The sequence below is a fragment of the Odocoileus virginianus genome, chromosome 28 (genome assembly GCF_023699985.2).
Source record: "Odocoileus virginianus isolate 20LAN1187 ecotype Illinois chromosome 28, Ovbor_1.2, whole genome shotgun sequence".
In the NCBI taxonomy this organism is placed as follows: domain Eukaryota; kingdom Metazoa; phylum Chordata; class Mammalia; order Artiodactyla; family Cervidae; genus Odocoileus; species Odocoileus virginianus.
The window spans coordinates 23962338-23988066 of record NC_069701.1 but is presented as its reverse complement, the minus strand read 5'-3'; the positions used below and the strand labels follow the sequence as shown (position 1 = coordinate 23988066).

The 25729-nt window shown below is 39.1% G+C and overlaps 1 protein-coding gene across 2 annotated transcripts in view; it reads right to left on the bottom strand.

Annotated features, from left to right (window-relative positions):
• Positions 1 to 351: 351 nt before the first annotated feature.
• HPS5 (HPS5 biogenesis of lysosomal organelles complex 2 subunit 2) overlaps positions 352 to 25729 on the bottom strand; it is a 42038-nt gene continuing 16660 nt past the window's right edge. For both annotated transcript variants that reach the window (XM_020907713.2, XM_020907714.2), the window contains exons 9-23: positions 23765 to 23853; positions 22503 to 22681; positions 21478 to 21636; positions 20709 to 20895; positions 19916 to 20039; positions 18933 to 19082; positions 17300 to 17377; positions 16407 to 16987; positions 15260 to 15380; positions 14902 to 15057; positions 13829 to 13948; positions 12124 to 12237; positions 10298 to 10404; positions 3427 to 3697; positions 352 to 1873 (exon numbers count right to left, since the gene is read on the bottom strand). In XM_020907713.2, coding sequence (XP_020763372.2) covers positions 1813 to 1873; positions 3427 to 3697; positions 10298 to 10404; positions 12124 to 12237; positions 13829 to 13948; positions 14902 to 15057; positions 15260 to 15380; positions 16407 to 16987; positions 17300 to 17377; positions 18933 to 19082; positions 19916 to 20039; positions 20709 to 20895; positions 21478 to 21636; positions 22503 to 22681; positions 23765 to 23853 — 2497 coding nt within the window. In that variant the 3' untranslated portion in view covers positions 352 to 1812. The remainder of the gene's footprint in view (positions 1874 to 3426; positions 3698 to 10297; positions 10405 to 12123; positions 12238 to 13828; positions 13949 to 14901; positions 15058 to 15259; positions 15381 to 16406; positions 16988 to 17299; positions 17378 to 18932; positions 19083 to 19915; positions 20040 to 20708; positions 20896 to 21477; positions 21637 to 22502; positions 22682 to 23764; positions 23854 to 25729) is intronic.

The following is a 25729-nucleotide window of genomic DNA, read 5'->3' as shown; positions in this document are numbered from 1 at the left end:
ATTTGGCTGTTTGATGCAACAGGCCTAGCTTTCAGCCTACTCCAGCTTTCAACATGCCTTCCTCACTTAGTTTAATCATTTCTACCTTCTGATTTAAATGAGAGATGTATAACTAGTTCTTCCTTTCACTGGAACACTTAAGAGACTGTTATAAGGTTATTAATTGGCCTATCGCTGTGTGTCAGGGAATGGGGAGGCCTGAAGAAAGGGAAAGAGATGGGGAATAATCAGTTGAAACAGTCAGAACACACATTTCTCGATCAAGTTCACTGCCTTCCGTGGGTGCAGTGATGCCACAGAACATTTACAGCAGTAACAATAAAGATCACTGACACAGATCACCATGACAAATAATAGTGAAAAACTCTGTATTTTGCAAGAATCACAAAAATGTGACAGAGACACAAAGTGAGGAAATGCTGTTGGAAAACTGTACTGATAGACTTACTCAGTGCAGGGTTGCCACAAATCTCCAATTTGTTCAAAAAAATTACAGAACAGTATCTGTGAAGCACAAGACAAACTGCAATAAAAAGAGGAGTGCCTGTACAGTTAACAACCTGGACTTGTGACTGGCGTCTTAAGTGCTGGCAGTTTTGTGGGAATGAGCCTTAACCTGTAGAATTCAATGCCATCTCCGGACTGAACTTTCAGATGAGTGGAAAGAACACTCAGCTGATACTGGAGAATTGCTTGGTGTGGGGAAACACACGACACACACACGTTGCCACACACTGGTGACCAAAACTGTTAGGATTTCCTAACAGGAAGGAATGAACTGTCTGAACTGTTAGAGACAGAAACTTGTGTCTCTAGTTCTCTGGCTGTGTTACAAATGAAAAAAAAAAAAAGAAGTGAATCATTCATTCAATGTATCCAACATTTTGCTTATTCCACGCTGAGTTTATACCACACCTTCCTGCAAATTACACACAATGGGCCTCATGTCTACATTCTAGTCAAATAACATTTTAAATCAAATTTTACATTTATTATTAATAAAACATGCTGTGTAAGTATACAGAAGCCTGAAAATGGTAATCTAGTACTTGGCTTAAATAATACAAGTACTTGCTGCAGTCTTTATCAATACTCAGCCTGCCTTTATTATGGCTTTTAAAAAAAAACTTTAAAAGTGCACAATTCCTTTGGGCTACTTTATTTAGGAAAGACTGGAGTAAAACATCTCCAGTAATGAATTAGTTTTATATATGTTGGGATTAGAAAATGTCAAGCACTAGAAAAAAACATATTCTAAATTAGCTCAATTTAAATACGGGGCCATTTCATTTATACATTTAATTTGAAACTTCAGTGGTTCACTTAGTTTATGTGTTAACTCCATTCTACCAGGTCTTACTTTGGTAATTTCTCAAGTATCCCAGAGAAGATAAGAAAGGAATTCAATTTCTATCAACTACATTGCTATGTCTTCACGTGAACAGGTTGAGAAACTTTTGCTCCCTGCATGGCAGTCACAATAGGCAAAGAATGCCTCCAGTCCACCAACAAGGAACCAATAATACTGTTGTCCAGCGTAAGGGCTGCACAGCTGGGAATATTCACATTCTGCTTCCTTCCAAAGCATTTCATTTTAGCAAACAAGGACTGATTCCTTTCAAAATTCAACTTTGGTTGAAAAACACTGAGGTCACAGACAGAGCCACAAATGCAGAGGTATGAAGGTGCTCCCTAAAAGGTGCTGGGACCTCCGGTGGGGCCTTTCCTTCAAGAACAAATGCATTCAGGAGGCTCAGGAGCACAATTCAGTCATTCTCAACATGTCGTGACACCCTGCTGCGTCTTCTTCAGCTAGGCCTGCTGAGACCAGAGAAACCGATCACATTTTTCGAGCATGCTTTGTATCAAGGCTCTGAAATCCCAAAGAAAAGAAACAAGCAAATTTAGTTGTCATTGTTCATTCTTCACAGAAGTAAAGAATTCAAAACGCTGACTGATTCTGTGAATCAAAAGACAAAACTAACAGAGTGAAAAGGCAACCTATGAATATGGCACCTTGTGCTATATAGTAAGAGAAAATATTTGCAAATCATGTATCTCATAGGTCAATATCCAGAATATGTAAAGAATTCATATGACAAAAAACAATGCAATTTAAAAATGGGCAAAAAACTTTAACAGGTATTTTTCCAAAGATGACATTCAAATGGCCAACAAGCATATGAAAAGGTGTTCAACACCACTAATCACTAGGAAGATGCAAATAAAAACCATAATGAGATATCACCTCATGCCCATTAGGATAGCTAACTATCAAAAAATAATAACTAGTGTTGGTAGGGATGCAGAGTAACAGGAACCCTTGAGCACCACTGGTGGAAATGCAGAATGGTGCAGGATCCATGGAAATTAGTATAGGAGTGTCTTAAAAATTTAAAAACAGAAGTACCATCTGATCCAGCAATTTCACACCTGGGTATACACCCAAAAGAACTGAAAGCAGGGTCTCAAAGAGAGATTTGTATCCTCATGTTCACAGCAGCATTACTCACAATAGCAAGAGGCGGAAGCAACCCAAGTGTCTATCAAGAGATGAGCAGATAAACAAAACGTAGTTATATACATACAACGAAATATTATTCAGTATCAGAAAAAAGGGAAACTCTGACAAATGCTACAAGATGGTTAAGGACATTATACTAAGTGAAATAAGCCAGCCACAAAAAGACACACACTATGGTCCCAGATAGAAAGAAGAACAGTGCTTGCCAGGGTGGGGGCAGAGGGAGGAGAAGGGAATCGTGGGGACGGAGTTTCAGTTTTGTAAGATGAAAAGGTTTTGGAAACTAATTTCACAATGACACGAACATACTTAACATTACTGAACCAACTACTCAAAAATGGCTGACAGTAAATTTCATGTTATCTGTATTTTACCACAATTTTTTAAAATTTAAAAAAAAAAATTTTTTTTAACTGACTGAGCTGATCAGGGGTGTGTGTGTGTATGTGTGAGTCGCTCAGTTGTGTCCGACTCTTTGCAACCCCATGGACTATAGCCTGCCAGGCTCCTCCGCCCATGGGATTCTCCAGGCAAGAATACTGGAGTGGATTGCCATTCCCTTCTCCAGGGGATTTTCCTGACCCAGGGATCAAACCCTGGTCTCCTGCATTGCTGGTATTAGGAATATGGTACAAATAACATTCTTAAAGAATTGAGTATACATCATATTTGGGTATTCACATCAACCTACAAGTATCTTGGTCATGACTATGAACAAAGTATTACTTTAGCCTCTTCCCTTAATCACCTAAATCAACAGAGGAGTCTCTGTTCCCTCTGTGAGTGAGGGGTTGGGACTATGTGATCTATACAGTCCCGCCCCCTCTGAAAATCTGTGGGATTCTACACTCCCCAAGTGCTTGTGGACAGGGCAGGACGAGGGCAGGACAGACAGACATTACCTCTGCCTTTTCTCGGCAATTCTCAGGATATCGCAGGTTCTAGTAAACCTCTCTGACAGCTCCAGGGTCAAACCACATTCCTGGAGCAGTGACCAGGCCCGGTCTGGGCCCACGGCCTTAGCTAAGAGGAGGGCCACAGTCTCCACAGTGATAGGGGAAGGCCCGTCGCTGAAGTTTCCATCTGGTGACTGCTGTGGGGCTGGCTTGGTGCTTGTGTTCTGCACCAGATGTAGGAGAAGCTTCCATTCTTCCACAGTTTCTGGGATCCAACCTACTCAAAAACACAGAAACAACGTGGGCTCTGAGCACTCTGCCTGTACACAGGAGAAACCATTCGGAAAAATGTTTCATACCAAAACATAAAAATATTAAAGAACATCATCTCACCACCCCGACACAAAGCTGTTTTCTGAATATGTGTTGAATAAATAGCTCATGACAAGGAGAAGCCATGAAATTAGCCTCTACAGGGCACACTCCATGCTAGGCATTGAACACGGATGTGAAACAGACAGACATGATGAGTACTGCACTGCTGCGGCGATCATGGTCTAATAAGGGAGAAAGAACTTAGTAAGCACATAAACAAATCTATGCTCATAAATTGTAACAAGTGCCTGCTATAAAGGAAAAGATCAAAGAGCCATCAGAGAGACTGGCAAGTGGAGTTTTTTTTTTTTTCTGTTTTTTGAGGATCAGAGGAGGGCTCTATGAGAGTGACATTTAAGCAAAGAGCTGAAAGATGAGACAAGTTTACCACGCATGTGCATGTGACCCGTATGCATGTGACATACATGCACGGAAGGTGTCAGGAAGGAGGGGTAAAAGAGCTTACGTTTCTGATCAGAGAAACATGGAAGATGACACAGGAAGAAACTAGGTGAACTCAAGGAACGCAAAGGTGCCGGTGAGGATTGAGAATGAGATGACAGGGCCAGGCCATAAGGGAACAGCTTAAGAATCTAGACTTGAGTCAAGTGTAAGGAGTTTCAAGGAGGAGAGCCACATAACCCAATTTTTGTTTAAAAGAAGCATTCTGAGAGTCGGTAACACGGTAGAGTGAAAAGCTACCTTTGTCTCTCCCATTCATCATACCACCAGTAAAACATTCACAAGCCCACAGAGGTGCCTGTGTCCAATACACCGAGACACTGGAGAATTTCCCGCACAAATGCACAGCTGAAGGTGGCCAACGGGAACACACGGAGGCGGCAGAACCACAGGAACAATGGAGATGGTGCCCGCAGTGCCCAGACCTCCGGCCGAGAGAGGCTGACAGCAGCAGGGGAGGCAGTGCACAAGACTCCAGTCGCCCCACCACCCCCCGGCCCCCGCCAGAGTCGCAGAGCCACGAATCTTAGAGCACCGGACATGGCTCCTCCTCCCTACTCCCCGCTTCCCCACAACAGCAGTGGAAGCTGCCACTCAAGGGATCCTGAACAGGAGGTGAACCAGGCGGCTATGCCGGCAACCCAGCAGAAGAAAGGCATCCGTGGCCCTGCAGGGACAAGAAGTGATGACGAAGGCCGCGTGGCAGAGAGAGACGGTGCAGGGCATCAAGGGCTGACTTTCAAACATCAACAGAAGCAGCTGAGGGAAGAGAAACCCAAAACGTGTGCTGTGGCGCCATCTGCTGGAAAACAAAGGAAAGGCCTCTACCTTGTAACCTACTGTGTTATCAGAATCAAGCAGAGAGGTTACTTGCTACTTAAATGTGCCCGCAGAGGAAAAATTTCATCAAAGATCAAGAAGAACCATAGTAGCACTTTATCACAAAAGGACAATGACACTTCTCCAGTAACCTAACTTAAAGTTACAGAACATTGTGAGCTAACTGATAGGAGAATTCAAAACAGCCTTCATGAGGAAAGTCAAAGAGCTACAAAAAAAAAAAGCAAAACGGAAAGGCAGTTCAATGAACTCAGGAATAAAAGTGAACAGAGGGGAAAAAGTGAATGAACAGAGGAATACTTTACAAAAGAGTTTAAAACTCTAATAAAGGAGGACTTCTTTGGTGATCCAGTGATTAAGACTCCGCATTTCTTGCAAATCAAAACCACAATGAGGTACCATTATACGCCAGTCAGGATGGCTGCTATCCAAAAGTCTACAAGCAATAAATGCTGGAGAGGGTATGGAGAAAAGGGAACCCTCTTACACTGTTGGTGGGAATGCAAATTAGTACAGCCACTATGGAAAACAGTGTGGAGATTTCTTAAAAAGCTGGAAATAGAACTGCCATATGACCCAGCAATCCCACTTCTGGGCATACACACCGAGGAAACCAGATCTGAAAGAGACACGTGCACCCCAATGTTCATCGCAGCACTGTTTATAATAGCCAGGACATGGAAGCAACCCAGATGCCCATCAGCAGACGAATGGATGAGGAAGCTGTGGTACATATACACCATGGAATATTACTCAGCCATTAAAAAGAATTCATTTGAATCAGTTCTAATGAGATGGATGAAACTGGAGCCCATTATACAGAGCGAAGTAAGCCAGAAAGATAAAGACCATTACAGTATACTAACACATATATATGGACTTTAGAAAGATGGTAATGATAACCCTATATGCAAAACAGAAAAAGAGACTCAGATGTATAGAACAGACTTGTGGACTCTGGGAGAAGGCGAGGGTGGGATGTTTCAAGAGAACAGCATTGAAACATGTATATTACCTAGGGTGAAACAGATCACCAGCCCAGGTTGGGTACACGAGACAAGTGCTCGGGCCTGGTGCACTGGGAAGACCCAGAGGGATCGGGTGGAGAGGGAGGTGGGAGGGGGGACTGGGATGGGGAATACATGTAAATCCATGGCTAATTCATTTCAATGTATGACAAAAACTACTGTAATGATGTAAAGTAATTAGCCTCCAACTAATAAAAATAAATGGAAAAAAAAAAATTAAAAAAAATAAAAAAATAAAAAAAAAAAACCATAAAAAAAAAAAGACTCCGCATTTCCAACTGAAGGGGCACAGGCCTGAACCCTAATCAGGGAACTAAGATCCCACACACCATGGGATGCAAGGAGGGTTGTGTCTACAAATCAATTCACATGATATACCACATTAACAAAATCAAGGACGAATGATCATATGATCATTTCAATAGATGCAAAAAAAGCATATGACAAGGTTCAATGCCCATTTATGATAAAAAAAAAATTTCAATAAAGTGGGTATAGAAGAAACATAATGCAACCTAAAAAGGCCATATACAACAAATCCACAACTAATAAAATTTTCAATGATGAAAAACTGAAAGCTAGTCCTCTAAAATCAGGACCAAGACAAGGATGGCCACTCTCATCACTCTTATTCAACATAGTACTAGAAGTCCGACTTTCAGTAGAGCATTCAGGCAAGAAAAAGAAATGAAAGGCATCCAAGTTGCAAAGGAAGAAGCGAAACTCACTGTTTGTGGATGACGTGATTTTACACACAGAAAACCCTGAAGACAAGAACTATTAGAAATAACAAACGAATAAAGCTGCAGGGTACAAATCAACATTCAAAAATCTGTTGCAGGGGCTTCCCTGGTGGCTCAGTGGAAAAGAATCCATCTGTCAATGAAGGAGTTGTGGGTTCGATTCCTGGGTCAGGAAGATCCCACATGCCACAGGGCAGCTAAGTCTATGCAACACAACTACTGAGTCTGTGCTCCAGAGTCCAGCAGATGCAACTGCTGAGCCCACATGTTGCCAACCACTGAAGACCAGGTGCCTAGGGCTATGCTCCATAACAAGAGAAACCCATGTGGCTGTGAAGACCTAGCACAGCTACAAGTAACAAAATAAAAATTATCTTAAAAATCTGTTGCATTTCCATATGTTAACAATGAGCTAGCAGAAAGAGAAATTAAGAAAACAATTCAATTTACAATGAAAACGAAAAGAATAAAATATTTATGAATAGGTTTAATCAAGGAGGTGAAAAACCTATACACAGAAAACTATCAGACACAGCTGAAAGAAACTGAAGAAGGCACAAATAAATGGAAAGACACTGCCTGCTCAGGGACTGAAAGAATTCACATTGTTAAAATGTCCATATTTCCAAAGCATGCTATAGAGTCAATGCAATCCTTATCGAGATCCCAGAAACATTTTTTTCACAGAAATAAGACAAAAAATTCTAAGATTTATATGTAACCATGAAAGACCCCAAATATCCAAAACAATCCTGAATGAAAAGAACAAAGCTGGAGATATCACATGCCTTGATTTCAAAGTATATTACAAAACCACAGCAATCAAAACAGCACGGTAGTGGCAGAAAAAAACAGATACATAGATCAATGGAATAAAACTGAGAGCCCAGAAATAAACCCATACATGTATGGACAATTAATACAAAAGAAAGGAACAAGACACATCCAACAGAGAAAGGATAGTGTCTTAAATAAATGGCACTGGGGACACTGTTGGGGACATTTTTTTGCATGAAGCAAAAAAATGAAAATAGACCACTATCTCACACCATACACAAGAATCAATTCAAAATGGATTGAAGACTTAAATAGACTCAAAACCATTAAACTAGAAGAAAACAGAGACGCGGCTCTCTTTGACATCAGTCTTAGCAATATCTTTCTAGATAGGTCTCCTCAGGCAAGGGAAACGAGCAAAAATAAACAGGGCTACATCAAACTAAAAAGCTTCTGCATGAAAAAATAAAAAAAAATTTTTTTTAATTAAAAAAAAATTAAAAGCTTCTGCACAGCGAAAGAAACCATCCATAAAATGAAAAGATGATCTACCAAATGAGAGAAGATATTTAAAATAGTAAGGGGTTAATAACCAAAAACACACAACTAGATGAAAAACTGACCAAAGGCGCTAAATAGACATTTTCCCAAAGATGACATACAGATGGCCAATAAGCATAAGAAAAGATGTTATACATCACTGATTATTAGAGAAATGCAAGTCAAACCCATATGAGATACCACTTGACACATGTCAGAATAGCTATCATCAAAAAGTCTACAAACAGCAAATACTGGCAAGGATGCAGAGAAAAAGGAACTACGTATACTGTTGGGAATGTAAACTGATACGGCCACTGTCGAAAACAGGGAGGTATCTCAAAAAACTGAAACTAGACCCACCATCTGACCCAGCAATCCCACTTCTAATATTTATCCAAAGAATATGAAAACACTAATTGGAAAAAATATATGCACCCCTATGTTCACTGCAGCACTATTTATAACAGCCAAGATATGGAATCAACCTAAGTGCCCCTCAATAGATGAGTGGATAAAGAAGATGTGATACACACACAGAGATTACAGACTACTCAGCCATAAAAAAAAGAAGAAATCTCGCCACTTGTGGAACACAGATGGACCTTGAGGGTATTATGCTAAGTGAAATAAGTCAGACAAAGACAAACACCACATGATTTCACTCATAGGTGGAATAGACAAAACCAAAAAATAAAATAAAATAAAATAAAATAAAATAAATGAACAAACCAAACAAAAACAAACATGTAGATGCAAAGAACAAAGTAGTAGTTAGCAGAGGGGATGGAGCCGGGGCAGGGTGAACTGGGTAAATGGGAACAAACTTGATGACACATGGAAACTCAATATTTAGCAGTGACCACTCTGTAGATTATAAAAAAGTGAAAAATGTTATACACATAAAACTTATACAATGTTATAAACCAATGTTACCTCAATAAAAGTTTTAATTGGGAAAGAAAAGACCCAGAAGGAAAATGAGTTAAACATGGGTAAGAATGAAAATCTGATGTCCAATAATAAAGTTATTATAGTATCTAGACAAGTAGCTGGGACCAGAATGATGGTGGCAGAACAAAAGAAAGTAAATAGGTATGAGATATATATTGGGCAGTAAGATCAACAAGCTTTAAAGTGATAAAATGAGTTAGGAGAGAGAAATGTCAAGAAAAGACCCTCATTTAATATACCAAGGGTAAGACTAGCTATTATTATTATTATTATATTAACGAAATAAGAGTACTTTTATCTGGGTGGGAAGAATTTTAGGTGATATTTTCAGTTATTATTGCTATAGTTGTGACATCTGAAGCTAACCCTTGCCAGTCACCTGGTTTCTTTGCTTGGTTCTAACTTTGCTTCTTCTATACCAACAGCACTGAAAGCAGCAGGTGGTCACACTGCTTACGAAGGATCCTGATGTCATGCTGTGGGTATCTCTGCATTGAGATGAATAAAGCAACACTACAAATCCAAGACCACCTCTCTGAGTGGAGGATAAACTCTCAGACTTCAGTGTCAAAATCCTGGCCTCCTGCCATTTTATCTGTACTGAATTGATGAAAATTAAAAAAAAAAAAAGTACCTAAATACTTTTAAAGGCTTAGGAAAATCCGACTCCTACTCTAAGTTCATCTTAATGATCTCTAACTTTGGGGCTGTGTAAAAAGGCAACATGATGAAGAGAAAAAACCTGAGCATGAGCTTTAGAGATGGTTGGACCTGGCCTGAATACCAGTTCCAGCATTAACCAGGTGTATGACTGTGGGGAAACTATCCTTTTTCTGGGCCTCAATTATAGCTTCTGTGAAATAGAAGTAATAGTAACTATCCCACAGGTTTGTTATTTCATTTAACTAGATGGAAAAGCATCTGGTAGGACGCCTCACACATTAGGCATTCATGAAACAGAAAAGTTGCCTGCAGTTTATTTCTAGTTACGATTTCATGATATACGAAGTAGTAAGGATCCAAAAAACTCCACAAATTTGACAAGTAGCTAGAAGAAAGAATATGATCATTCAAATGATTACCACATTTCTTTATTAGAAAGTCTGTAGTGACTTCTAAAATACTATAACCAAGAGTAACCAACTGGAATTTACATACCATTGTCCCCTTCCATCAGGCTCATATCATTCAGATACACAATGTTGGTGAAGGCCTCTCTTCTTCTCTCCAGCTCCAAACAGAGAATAAGATATCCAAGCCAAAAACTTTAAAGAGACCAAAGTTGGTGAGAAGAACAAAAGGCAGTGAATTTACATGGCATTCTGCTGTCCAACATGGTAATATTAGCCACGTGTGGCTATTTACATTTATTTATTTTTGGCTGTGCCATGAGGCATGTGGGATCTTAGTTTCCCAACTAGTGATGGTACCCATGCTCCCTGCACCTTGGAAACACAATCTCATCCACTGGACTGCCAGGGACGTCCCTATTTACATTTAAATTAAATAAAATTTAAAAGCCAGTTCTTCAGTTGACCAATACATATTTCAAGGATTTAATGGCCACATGTGACTAGTGACTACCATATTGGACATCGTGATAAAATATTTTTAGAATACTTTCATTCCCTCACAAACTAGAGCACTTATGAAAAAAAAAAAATTAAAGTTAGTGATAAATACTAATTCCCTGGTGGCTCAGACAGTAAAGAATCTGCCTGCAATGCAGGAGACTTCGGTTTAATCCCTGGGTTGGGAAGAACCCCCAGGGGAGAAAATGGCAACCCATTCCAGTAATATTGCCTGGGAAATCCCAGTCAGAGGAGCCTGGTGGGCTATGGTCCATGGGATCACAAACAGTCAGACACAACTGAGCAACTAAGCATGCACTCAAGGCCAAGCCCCAACTATGAGACGTTTCAGCTCGTATACTTTATAAACTTTCAGGTTCAATACAAAACGAGCATATTTCTTCCCCAAACACGCACACTTTGGCAGTTCTCCTTGACCTTCCCCTTCCCTCATTTCCTATACCCAGCATCTATAGCTCACTGTGTGTTCCTTTGAAATGTCCCACTGGCTTTGCTCTTTCTGTTGCCCTGGAATCAACTCAGTCACACCTGAATTACTGCACCAGGTTCCTAGTTGGCCTTGATTTCCTGTCTCCAAACTTCCTCGCGTATGAAACTAGAAACCTTCATTTGTCATGCCATTTTTGTACCAAAAGGTTTAAAAGGGTCTATGTGGATCATAAATTCTTTTAACCACCTTTCAAGGTCCTATATGACCTAATGACCCACCACCTAGCCAGTCTCACCCTTCATTACCAATGAACAAATATGCATCAAGTGCCTACTACTTTCTGAATTATGCACCGAGGGAAAAGTAAGACGCATGCTCCTATCTCCAAAAGACTGTAATCCAGGGGAAGCCAAAGATAACATGAGATAACACCTTTGGGCTATAAATAACTGACTAATAAGTGATACGGATAAAAAGCCATGTCAGTTTTCATGGCCTTGATCTTGCTGTTGATCTCAGCTGACCTGCCCTCTACCTGGCTCATTTTTAAATACAAACCCTCCCCATTCTTAGGACTTACCTCCAAGTCTCACCTCCTCCCTGAGTCCTTCACCAGAAGTTCTACTGAGCCCATTCTGATCTCTCCCTTCCCAGAAACTGTTATCAATTACAACTTGTGACACACAGCTTGGTACTTAATTAAATACACCTAAGAACTGGAGTGACCGACTAAGCAGAAGGGGGAGAGAGGGACAAGCAAGGACCAGTCTCATGGACACACAAAATAAAATATGCTCAGAATTTAAAACAAAAAAAGATGCTTACTATCACTTTAAACAAAAAAGCACTTCAGCCAAAAAAAAAAAAATGACAAAGCATATACCTTCAATCCCTTAACTACAAAGTTATTAACTAAAATGACTCTAACCTTAACTTCAGTTTCTAGAAAAACTCTCACTTACCCATGAGACCTACAGATGTCAGTCATTTTCTCTTTTGTTGTAAAATCTGCAGGAAGTTTAATCAGATGAAGGATGAGCTGACTGTAACCCCAGGAAAACAAGTGGGAATGAGGCCTGAGAATTGAAAAAAATCAGTAAATTAGATAGGAAATAAACTCTATAAAAATGCTTATTCATCAGCTAATAGGTAAGGACAGAGTTTAATTCTATTTTTTCCATCATTATATTTTTCAAACATTTCTACTTGGCTTTCAAAACATTAAAATTGCTATTTTTCCTATGACAAATACCTGTATATTTTTTTAAATTATACATTTTAGAAATCAAAAGAAAATTCAAAATTCTATCATTCACAGAGAGCCATTTTATATCTTTTCAGACCTTTTTTCTAGGCATGTAAGATAGGCATTTTGGGAACTTTTAAAGTTTCTTTAGGAAGAAAACATAAGGAATATATCTGATATATTACAAGCATCATTGTGTATTTTTTATGAATTTTGGCTTTTTAAAATACCTTATTCAAGACTCTACATTGTATTTAGTTGCACCGAACAGCTTCAGCTGCATGCAACAAATTCTGATAAATTCTCTTTTCATTTTTGTTGTTACAAATGTTTTCTAATTTTCCTTGCTACAGATTCTCAGATACACCCATCATTCCAAAGTGGACATTTAATTTCCACATACATGGGGCTTTTGAAGTATCCTTAATATTAATTTCTCATTTTTATATTAATTTCTCATTTTTATATTAATTTCTCATTAAATGCTTCTCCTCTGCAACCACCATCTATGTCTTTTCTGTCTTTTAGACACTTTATTAAGGCTTTCAATAGCTGAGTCAAAAATCTCTCTCGATAAATGTCATATTGCACTTGAAAATACATGAGTTATTTTCAAATATATTTTGATATTACTTTCTAACATAATTTCACAGTGATAAGAGAACAGACTTTATGATTGCAATACTTTTAGACCACGAAATTTTTGCACCTTGTTTTATGTCCCTGAATATGTTCCAGTGTCTCCTGGTTTATAATCTTTGGGAACTTGAATAGAATTTGTGCCCTGCTGTTGTGTGAAATTTATATAAATCTTAACTATGTTGAATTGGTTCATAGTGCTTTTCAGGTCTACTAAATCCTTCTACTTTTCTAGTCATTCTATTAATTATTCCAAGTTTGATATTGATATTCCAACTAAAAAATAACTGTAACATACAGTGGAACTATATGTAACCTTATTCTGTATTTTCCAAGTCTCCTATAAAGGTGTACTTTCACAATTTAAAAAAGAAAAAAAAATTCCTAGATTATGTATTGTCTAGAAATCCCTTGGCAAATTTCTAGGAAGAAAACACACAAACAAATATGCACACACTTTTCCCTCTAACACAGGTTTAATCACCAAGAGTTCTGAATGTTGGTCCATAAGAGAGTTTCAGAGGTCAAGTTTAATTCTCTGAAATCATGTGCAAAATTCTCCATGAATGTGTATTTTTCCGACAGGAATCATCAGATTCTCAAAGGGTCTGTGATTCAAACAAACGTTCAGAACTACTAGGCAGTACACTCAATCTGATTACTAACATGATTTGGGTAACTCTCTTCCACAGCTGTCCCTAAAGTAAGCCCAGAATGCTCTATGTGAATAAACTAGTTCCATTCCAAAGGAGCAGCCAAGCTTAGAAATGACTCCTTTATACCTGGGGTTTCCTTCATTATCCATAGTGCTGGTGCTTGGGGGAGCATCATGGGACACAGCCAACAGCAGCCAATCCAACCTTAAAGACTCTGGCTGTAGAAGGGACTCAAGGAAGGATGGCCTAAGAGAAAGTTGGAGAGAAAAATCACCAATGTTCATGTTGAGAAAGGGAAAATAAAATGAGCAGATATGAAGAAAACATTATTAAGGGATCAATATAGTGGACGAAACAACTTGAAAAACCTTCTGCTACAAGATGTATAGAAATGCTGCTGAAAATCTAATAGCCTTTTAAATGAACAGTTGAGCCTCAAGATAACACCAAAGAGCCAAAAGAAAAAAAGAAAGAAAGAAATACCAGTATATTAAATGTGAGCCAATCAGAAAGGGGGAGGGGAAAGTTGCTGTTCTCAATAATCTGGGGACATGTGTGTTTACTACCACGGAAAGATAGGAAAAGAGGCCTCAGTCCAAAGAGGCTGAGAGAGCTGGAACTGACAGTCACCAACAGAAAGCTGGGATATCATCACAAAAAGGTAGCAGAAAATCCACTCACTGGCAGGGAAAACAAGGAAGTTTATCAGTCTTAGCCTAGGCCCTGAAGCAGGAGTTTAATTTCACACTGTTGATCTGAGAATCTCTGAGGGAGAGGCAGGAAAGAGAAGTGTGGTTAGGTGCACATTTGTGACATGTACTGTGAATCGTGCAAGAGTGGTACATGACTGCCAAAATCCCTCTTCTACATCAGGTACCTCAATTCCGTGGCAATTAATAGTAAAAATGTTTCAACTGATTATATGAGAGCAACAATACTCTATCAAGAGAAAGTGAAAGTGAAAGTCACTCAGTCCTGTCCGACTCTTTGCGAACCCATGGACTATACAGTTCATGGAATTCTCCAGGCCAGAATGCTGGAGTGGGAAGCCGTTCCCTTCTCCAGGGGATCTTCCCAAACCAGGGATCAAACTCAGGTCTCCCACATTGCAGGTGGATTCTTTACCAGCTGAGCCACAAGGGAAAGTAAAGTCTTTAAAAAAAGAGAGAGAGAGTCTGCAAATATTCTTTCATTCTCACCGTTGATCTTCGGGCCTTGATTTCACCAGACTGTCTAAATAGGCCAAAAACTGTACAGGATTATGATGACAAAGTTGCATGACATCTGAAGGCAAAATGGATGGGTAAAACCTGATTAAGGATCGAAGGGCTGATTCTCCAAATTTCTCATACAATCTGCATTTAAAAACAAAACATGTTAGTCTCCAACTTCAGTAAGATAATATAACTTGGTTACATTATCTACATATTTATTAGATATGAAAATAAATATACTAACAAGAAGCTGCTCAACATGTGATAGAGGAAAACTTTAGAGACTAAGACCAAGAAAATGCCTGGGCTTTAATGCATATGAACAATACATAGGACCACTTACCGGGTAGCATATGCAATCAACAAAGGACTGTCAAAAGGAACCAAGTCCTCCAATAACTTTAATCTTGTTGGAAGGTCTCCTTTTTCCATCTTTATACGTGTAGGACTGGAACTCACCATTTCTAAAAGACAAAGCACACCCTTTTCCCTTCATCTCATAGCTGATAAAACTTAATTCACGAACACATTAATCAACAATCACTAGTCATCTATCTACTGTGTGCAAGTCCCAACAACATTTGTAAAGCATCACAGGAGAGAAAAAAAAAAGACAAAAGAGACAATCTCTGCTTTTAAGAAACTGAAAATCAAACTGGGAGACAAAGCATATTCAATAAAACAAAGGAACAGATAACCAATATGTAAGTGACTATTACTATTGAAAAAGACTTCTTTTTATATGTGTTATCCATATTACATATATAAGCTATTATATATATATATATATACACACACATAGTATATATATAGTATATATACATAGTACTTAAGTACCATTAATGCCAAATTCCATAATTTTTTTCTAGAACTGGTATACCTAATCCACCTTTTGGAACGTCTATCCTGGGTGGATATATTAGCAAGAAATAAACTAGTCTATCTGCATTACTATGAAGTATCACAGTACTTGAGCCTACTCAGCTATTATGATCTCTCTCTGCCTTACTTTACTCACCTACTAAAGATCCACTCCAAGTGTTGGAAGGAGGAAATGAAACGATGCCAGAAAAGCGTTTAGCGTTAATATCTAGCACATGTAAGCACTTAATAAACAGGACATACGATCTATCAGTAAGTTACATTAGGGATTTTCTGGTTCTCACACATCAGCATTTATGAAATTTTGCTTAAATCCAACTTCTCCAACACTGCTATATCATTTTCTCAATGACTGTGAGAAAAATAAAACCAATTTCTTATAATAGCTGCAAAAATTATTAAAAACTAAATTGAGTTGTAGGTCAGTTTCTTAAAAAAGGGAACAATCTCAACAGAAAACAAAATTAAATTGAGTAGAAAACTAAATGGATGGTTGACCAGAACAGAGATGATTTTCTACTTAAATATTTTTCTTTAAACTTAAAAATGTCAACATGCTATTGAACTCTACACAAATTTTATCTTTAGTAAGGCAATCTGATTATTACCTTTCAATCCTTCAATAAAAGTGTCCCAAACACGAGGACTTTCAGGGTAACTCAGCTTGATGCTCTCCTTTGCTCTTTTCAAGTCCAGAAGAAAAAAGTACTTCTTTAGGAACTGACAAGTCAGCATTTCAAGAGAGCACTGTTGCAAAGTGTGGTCGTCATGCCCACTCGCACTTTTGATCTCAGAATTCAACACACTCAGTTCCAAACACAATGTTGTCAATTCAGCCAGATCCTTCTGAAGACTGTCTGCTATACTCCAAGGAGAACATACTTGAAAAAGGTCATCATCCAAGGGCTCCCTCAGACTATTCACAGATTCACATGCTGTTTGATCAATAGTTTCTTCATTGCCTAAAGAGTCCCTTTCTTCTTTTTCATATTCTTCATCTAACATTCCCTTTTTTGACTCATCAAGCAATAGCATATCCTGGTTTGATTCCACAGATGAGCTACCAGTATCTGAAATGCCTGAAAAGTCCTTCATGGCAAATGTCTTTTCTAACTGTGAAAGCCACTCCCGTAAAACCATTCTCAGGGACTTCGGTTCAAACAAAACCAATGGGTCCTGTAGCTTGGTCCTATACAAGACAGACAAGTATGAAACTTATGTTTTATGTGGTTTTCCAAAAACAAATCGTTTCATGTTTAATAAGCCTAACAGAGACAACATTAATTATCTGAATAAATGTCACTTGTCAATATTTTTTTTCAACTCTTTAAATAAAAATGATCTTGGTATAAAGACAACACAGAAAATATTAACTTAGTATTAATTCTTGAATTTCAATTCCCAGTGAAGGTACCTCTGCCCCATACTATCTCAGGACCGTTACTTATGATTTCAAAAAGTCATTCTCACTTATTATAAAACTTCATTCACAAATACCCACATTGCTTCTGCTGTTGCCATTTTGAGCTCTTGGAACTTGTCCTCTTCTGAAGGGTGACTAGTTATTTCTTCTTTTCCTCTAGAAAAGTATGAAAAAAGTTACAGGGGATTAGAGCTTCCTTGGGTAAATACTGCTAAGTGCTCACTAAATGGTATCTATTGTACTTAATGTTACACGAAGCAAACAGAAAAGCATAAAAAAAAAATGGTCCATGGCTTCAAGATGAGTAAGCTCAAGTCAGAAAGAAAGGCATGAAAAAACTCTATTATAAAAGATAACAAAATAAATACTAAAGAGCAGAATAAGCACTGTGCTCTGGGCACAGAAAAAGGAACAATTACTCTGACTAGGCAATCAAGAGGGCTTCCCAGGTGGGGCTAGTGGTAAAGAACTCTCCTGCCACTGCAGAAGACATAGGAGACACGGGTACAATCCCTGGGTCAGGAAGATCCCCTGGAGAAAGGCATGCAACCCACTCCAGTATTCTTGCCTGGAGAATCCCATGGACAGAGGATCATGGCAGGCTACAGCCCATGGGGTCACAAAGAGTCAGACACAACTGAGCAACTTAGCACAGCACACAGGCAATCAAGAGAAGCTTCCCCGAGGAGGTAGTATTTGCCTTAGGAAACAAGGGGAGAAAATACTGCAGGGGGGAGAAACGGCATGAAGAAAAGCAGTGAGGTGTACACACCCAATTCTCTGATAGGACCAGAATCTCAAGTGCTTAGAAGGATGTGGCTAGAAATGAGGCTGGAAAGGTGGGCTCAGGTCAGACTGAAGGCTGCCTTAAATACAAATGCCACAGCACTAGCTGTACTTTTTCCCGATATTTATATATATGGTTTCATAACTAAGTTACTCCAAGGGTATCACCCTTATATCTTATTTTATAAAAAACAGACACTGGCCCCATGGGTCTCTCCCAGTTCCTGGTGATGCTGAACTTGTGTACTTCCAACGCCCAGATCCCCTGAACTAAGAGAAAAGCCAGAGAAGAGATAAGATACACTGTGCCAGTCCAAGAGCTCCGCTGCAACTCCACAACACAAGGACTATGCCACCAGCACATCACTGGAAGTTACACGACAACATCAACGCCAAAGCTCTCGCCTTACAGGCCAGAGGGCATCACTCACCAACATCACTGTGCTGGTCAGAAGCAGAATCGGAACAAGGCCTAGATCCTTGGTCATCCTATCCTAATACTCCTTTGTTAACACCCTAGACGTCTGAAGAGATTTGGAGGTGAGGGAAGTTGTTCAGCGGAAAAATAGAAGAGGTGCTCAATTAAAATTCTGTCTCAGGAATTCTTTCCTAGCGGTCCAGTGGTTAGGACTCTGTGCTTCCACTGCAGGGGACATGGGTTTGATATCTGGTCAAGGAACTTAAGATCCTGCATGCCGCACAGCACGGCCACACACACAAAAAAATCTGTCTCAACAGACTTGCTCTGGGTTGATGTAATTTTCCAATACTCACTTTGCTGTATTTACAATTTTTATAAGCTACACAATCTACAATGAGGAGAGTTACCGTGCACCGCCGCCTTTAAAAAAAATGTACTTTGTGGTTTTCTTCAAACTGACAACTACGTCCTCTAGAATTTACGGACTTCTCGGCAACAACTTACTCAGTGTCTTCCTCCTTTGGGCAAGTGACTGGACTCATATCCTCGTCACAGGACGTCTCATCACCCCGAGGTTCTTGTCTCACTTTCATATCAGGGCTGGTGTGAAGGGTGCCAATCTTCTCAGTAGTCTTCCGCACAAAGCTGGAGACACTGGAAGTCAAATACCAATAAACTAGCACGAAAAAGGTCTCATTACTGCCAAGAAGGAAAATTTCAGGGCACGAGTTCTCTAGGTTCCTGTTAGTCTCTGAAGGGAACTGGGACTTACTAACAAGACTCTGTCTATTGTAACTTCCCTAATCAAACTACATATTTCACATAAGACCCACATAGATTTTATAATATAAAAAGGATGCATATCATCTACTAAACTACTTTGATTCAGCCCTAAAGAAAAGGTCTTTAATTCCAGCTGTACCTGCAATGTTTCTGCATGTGATCATCCTAGTCATAGAATTTCTTCATGAAACTCAGCTGCTAACTTGTCACATTTATCCTTCTTGGAAAGCAAATAGGTATCCAGTAGAACTCAGATTAGCAGCCCTGGCACAAAGTCTTCTCTTTCATGGTCAATCCCAGGCCCACAGAGTAGTTAGGAAGATTTCTGAGGAGTCTCCAACTCTGAGCCCAAACTGAGAAATGATTAAGAAATGACTAATGCTATGTGGAAACTTTTCCTATCAGGGATGAGGGCAAAAAAAGATTTTTAAACTTTTGCTCAGTCTGAGAGGGAGGGTGGGGGTGGGAAACACATTTGTAATAACTCAAATATCCAGCTACTCTAACAATCTTGAGGGTAGTTAAATTCCTCAAAATGGAAATGAGAAGTTAACAACTTCATATAACAGGCTATATGAGGAATAACCTAGTGACTTCCTTTTAAGTTATTTTAAATGTCTTTCTATACTCAGCACAGACATGCCTAATATGACAACAGAAGTAAAACCAGCAATAGGATTAAACGACAAGACTAACGAGCTTACCTTTCCTTGACAGCCTGAAGAGACACAAGAGGAGATGGAGAACGAAATGATAACGGAATGCCGAAGGGGAGAAAAGTTTCACTTTTATCCGTCTCAAATGTCACTGATGCGTGAGAAACGTTGTCTGGATGAATGGAATCAGGGAAAAGAAACAAAATCTCATCACATGAAGAGTTTTTTAATCTTTAAAGAAATTCTGAAATGAATAAACCAAAGGAAATAAAAGATTCAATACCAAAATCACAACTGACCCAAATACAAATGAGTGGAACACAGGTTTACAAGATGCCCAAGATGGTCCACATATAAAACACTTAGACAGGTACCTTAGTTTTTCCTACTAACCCTGAATCCCCATAGTCATAAAGGAAGGTTAGAGTCTCTATTAATCTCTTCTCAAGAGTTCAGCCACAGGAATACTTGAACATCGAAAAGTGAAGGCAATGACCCCCAAAACTGTAGTAATTTTTCATTCCTAATGAAAAATAATTTGGTTAGTCAGGATAAAATTGTTCTACTCTTTTGGTTAATGACTTCCTCTCTTAGCCTTTCCCGCACTTTAATACAAGATCAAAATTAGGAACTTTACCAAATTTAGTTAGCTTAAACATGAGAGGGAAAAATTCCAACTAAACATCAACCCATTCCGCTAATAGTGAAGACATCAATAAGTCTGGATGGAAAGTCTATCAACTTAATAAAAATTATTAACACCTTGTAGAAAAAAGAAAAGAAGCCACAGAAAATAACTGCTTCACATCAGCAATCAATAAAAACACTTTCCTTTCCTCACCTTCACTTCCCTGGGAGCCACAGCAATGATCTGGTTGGTCCTCTTCTTGATGTGAGGCGAACTCTTTAAGTCTCTCATCTTCTGAGAGTGTTTGGCTGTGAAGGGAACAAGAGTCCTCATCTGACTGACTGCCTCTTCTACTATTAATGATACGATAAATACCAGAGTCCAAGATGCTGAAACTTTCCTGAAAAGAAAAAGAATTAAAGAAAAACGAAAATGTTTATAACATGATATAGCTCTTTTAAGGAAAAAGTCAAAACTAAAAGAAACAAGTCATTAATGACAATTATGGCTTATTAGAACAAAACAGTGAGCAAGGTCTAGGCACCTGGCAGCCAGGTCCCTCTCACGTGCCTGCGGCATCCTGCGACCAGATTTCTCTAGCCGGACTCCACGAAGCCTGGCAGTGAGAAGAGGATTAAACGAGACAATCCTGAGCTGCCCTGAGACTCAAGCTAACATGAAGCATCTGAAACCACACACTAGGGGCAATTTAACTTGTTCTGAAGGCTACATAATGTACATTTTCAAACAAGATATAATAAACAATGACAAAACAAAACGCAGCTCTAAGACACACATAAAGAAGTGCTTCAGAGGGCTGTCCAAGAGCTGAAAGCAAGCCCCTCTTGACACCCGCTGCCTCCCCTCCAGTATAAACAGTGGAAAGAAGCTAAGTTTTGGGATCCTGGAAGTTAAGTGAGGACAACCTAATGGAGAACATCTCACTGTACAGCAAAACCCTTTGAAAAGTGCGAATACCTACATGTGACGAAATGGAGCTTCTTCTACTGCTACACGCTGAATCCAAAGGTTCCAATTTTAAAATCAACTCTTCCAGTTGGGAAATTAGATCACCATAGGTTGTTAAGTCCAGCTGAGATTTCAAGTGTTCCAATTTATCTACAGTTAAAGTTTTTCTTCCCTAATAAAAATGACAAGTAGAAATCCAATAGAAGAGCTTTCCATTTGGAACTAATTTCATCTTCAAATTGCCAATTGACAGAGGTCTAACATAGAACATAAAACCTCAAAGGTGCTTTAAAAGGGCTTTAAAAGCTAGTGAAAGACTTAATGGGAATTTTCTTAGGAATTAAACATTTAATTAAGAGTTACTGCACACATAATAATTTCACTTAAAACAAGGCTTGAAACTAAAATAAATTTGTGGGTAAATTTTATTTTGGGGCTCCCCTGATGGCTCAGATAGTGAAGAACCTGCCTGTAAGGTGGAAGACCCAGGTTTGATCCCTGGATCGGGAAGATCCCCTGGAAAAGGGAATGACTACCCACTCCAGTATTCTTGCCTGGAGAATTCCACGGAGAGAGGAGCCTGGAGAGCTAGTCCGTGAGGTCACAAAGAGTATGACATCAGTAAGTGACTAACACACACAGGTACAGTTTTTCTCACCCCCACTCCCCATTCCAGACTTATAGGTCATGCTTCCTTCGGGGATTTATTACTGCTTAATCTGCAAGCTAATGTGCTGTTCACAGTTGCTCAGTTGTGTCCAGCTCTTTGCAACCCTATAGACTGTAGCCCACCAGGTTCCTCTGTCCATGGGATTTTCCAGGCAAGAATACTGGAGTGGGTTGTCATGCCCTCCTCCAGGGGCTCTTCCCCACCCAGGGGTCAAACTCACATCTCCTGCATTGGCAGACGGATTCTTTATCCCTCAGCCACCTGTGAAGCCACCTGCAAACTAATAAATACAAGCAACTGTGTAGCATAATCCCGCAAGCTAGAATGATCTTAACAACCCAGATGAATATGTAAGCTCTCTGACTCACTCTGCTGGCAATGACAGAATTCTGGAAAAGACAGCAAGTTCGAGCAGCCAGGTTCCACAGGCCTCTCCTTATCAGACGTTCCACACAGCGCTCCACAGACAACAGGGAGAGATGTGAGACCTTCCCATTCAGGTGTAGACAGAATAGCTCATTTTTGCAAACAGCCACATCCTGAATATCTACAAAAACCATAGGGGTGAACATGCAGGATGCTAACCAAATATTTCTTTTCCATTTTTGTGACTGGACGAAATTACTTTAATATATTCATTTTATATGGTTTGGTTTGATTGAATTTCACCTCTATTTTTATATTTTCATTTCAATGAGAAAATCATATTTTAGACACTATTCTAAAAAGATCAAGAATAAGAGGAATACCTGTCTGATCTAAAACCCTATATTTAAAAATGCTATTTTTTTGTGAAAAGAAAGGCACTTTTGAGACCAGACTATCACAATTCTGAGAGTAACAAATTTGATGTCAATGAACAGACTTTAACGCATATGTAAACCAACAAACTATTCCTAAAAAAATACCTGTCTTGGCAGAATATCACGAAAGAATCTAAAACACTAGTTTTCACAGGAGACCCTCAGGAAACTTAATTCACAAGAAATCAATGTTGATCAGATCATGAGATAATGGTTCCTTTATCTTTTTTATGTTTTTACAAAGTACAAAATGATTCGTAAGTCAAGATACAATCTCTGGGCAATCATACTAAAAATGCTAGATTTATTTCTTTTGTTTCTGGTTTAAACCTGAATAATACAGTGATTGATAGTCTTTGCCTCAGCCACATAAAATAGCTATTGTTCCCATAAGGACTTTTCAAACTCCCCCCTCCCCTGCCCCCTGCCCTGTTTTTTGCACACGAAGAGTATTTATTAACTCAGGGACTCCCCAATATGTCAACCCTGAATTATTAAGCCACAAAACAGGAGTTAAAGCAAGGTTTCTAACAGAGATAAAGATTAAGGGTAAGAAGAAGGGGAAAATTAACCCATTCAATCCTTAGCAGTGGTTGCTAATACTTAAGAATAAATGAAAATTTTATTTAAAATAGCTAACTATAAATTCACAAATGTATACTTGGGAAGTATCTTATAATGGAATACACCTATGACATTAATCTTTAAAAGAAATGTCACCTCTTTCTACTTTCTACTTCTTACACTGCAAGAGAATCCTCCTACAATAATTAAATCTTTCACAAGCATGCAATTAAAAATTATATAAGAAAAAAAAACATAATTACCTTTGACTTCACTCCAAAGAAGAACTTGAACATTCTGAGGAATGAAAATATAAACTCCTCTTTCTGTCCAAGTCAGCACACAATGCTCACTGCAAGAAAACATGGAAGAGGTCAAGAGAATTCTGGTCTGCTCGGAATCATAAGTTTATGATTTAATTCCCTAAATTCAGATCCTCACATTAGCTATTAAGGCAAGATCTGCCTGTACAGAGAAAACCCAACAGTCAATTAGGCTAATCATGTCCTATCACCTCTTTTTTGTCTGTGACAACAGCCCACCATAACATAACATGATGACAAAATGGGAAAAATTCAGATACACTAAATACCTTCTACAAAAACAAAAGGCTGATATCTTACCTGATGTCTGTTAAAATATCTAAACCTTCCATATCTAGTATGACAGGGGCTCATTTAAAACGAAGACTAAACATAACATTTTACCATTCCTCACTGCTCTGGTGAGCTACTTTTAGGGAGGGAAATATTTGATGTCCTTAGTTTTATGTGGGCAATAAAAAGTTGAAAACTCCCAGTCAACTCTGGGAGTTGTGTTTTGTTTTTTTTTTTTTTTTAATGAAAAGCTATACCTGTATTATCTAACCTTGCAGCAACTCAAGATAGAAGCATTATTCCTATTTTGTAAAAAAGAAAAACTGAAGCCCAGAGAGATACATAATATGTCAAAGGCCATTCAGCATGAATATACAAGAGTCCAAATTTATCCCAAGGAGTCTGGGTCCAAAATCTGGACTTTTTTCTCCACACCTCACAGAATCTACTTCTACCCACACTGAGCCTCAATGACCCACCCACTGTTATCTGGAATCCTGAACATTCCACTTATCTACAGTCTTGAAAAGTCACATATTTTCTAGCTGCCAAACCCAATAACCTCCTCCTTCATTTTCCTTCTTGAGCCCCAAGCAGAGGCCAACCTTGCATATTGTTCCCTCCTTCCTGAATCTCACTTTCCTAGACTCTGGACACTGCTTCTTCATCCACTTCCCTTTCCAGTCCTCTGGCACTCTCTCTCTCTCTCAGCTCATTTCCTTCTATACTCCTTTGTTCGTGTATCTCACTTACTCTCTCCAGGCTGCTATTGCTTTTTTATACACCACTGGTAATTCCTACTTCCTGTTCCTGGTCAGAGCTTTCTCCATATATAACATTCCTATCCTGACCACCTCTCAGGATCAGCAGCGGTCTTACTCCCCTTTGAAAGCCTCCCCGACAGCCCTCAGCCATTGCTCACAACTCTTACTTTTGATTGCTGTTAAACATTTTCTAGAAATAAACTATATCTCTCCAAAAATTATGATCTTGAGAACAGGGACTTTTATTTAGTTTATGCCTCCAAGTGCACTACAAATGGTAGGTACCAGGTGGTTACAAAACCAAAAGTGATATTTAATAGGAACTGGGTCATCACACAAATATTAAACATTTTGCCAATATAAGATCAGATTTCTGTCCCTACAGGAAAGTAACCTTTGTCACAAAGAAGAAAGAAATGGTCAGAACCATAGTTAAAACTAAAATTGGAAGGTTGCCTTTAGGAGCCAGAGGGGGAAAAAAAATCAGACCAGAAGATCCTTGAATACAGACACACAGGATCATGTTTTTGATACTGAACTTCATATTCAGCTTGGAAAAATTCCGTAAAAACAGATATGGGATGGGGCAGGGGAGGGGGAATTACATAATAGCTGAGACTTTGTAATTTATACAGCCCTTCATCCCCTTATAATAAACAAAAAGTGATACAAGCCTAACAACATTGTGTGAAAAGTTAAAGGGAGGGATTTCCCTGGTGGTCCTGAGGCTTAGACTCCACACTCCCAATGCAGGGGCCCCAGGTTCAATCCCTGGTCGGGGAGCTAGAGCACATGTGCACAACTAAGAGCTCACACGGTGCAACGAAAGAGCCCGCAATGCAGATCAAAGATCCTGCGTGCCACAAGT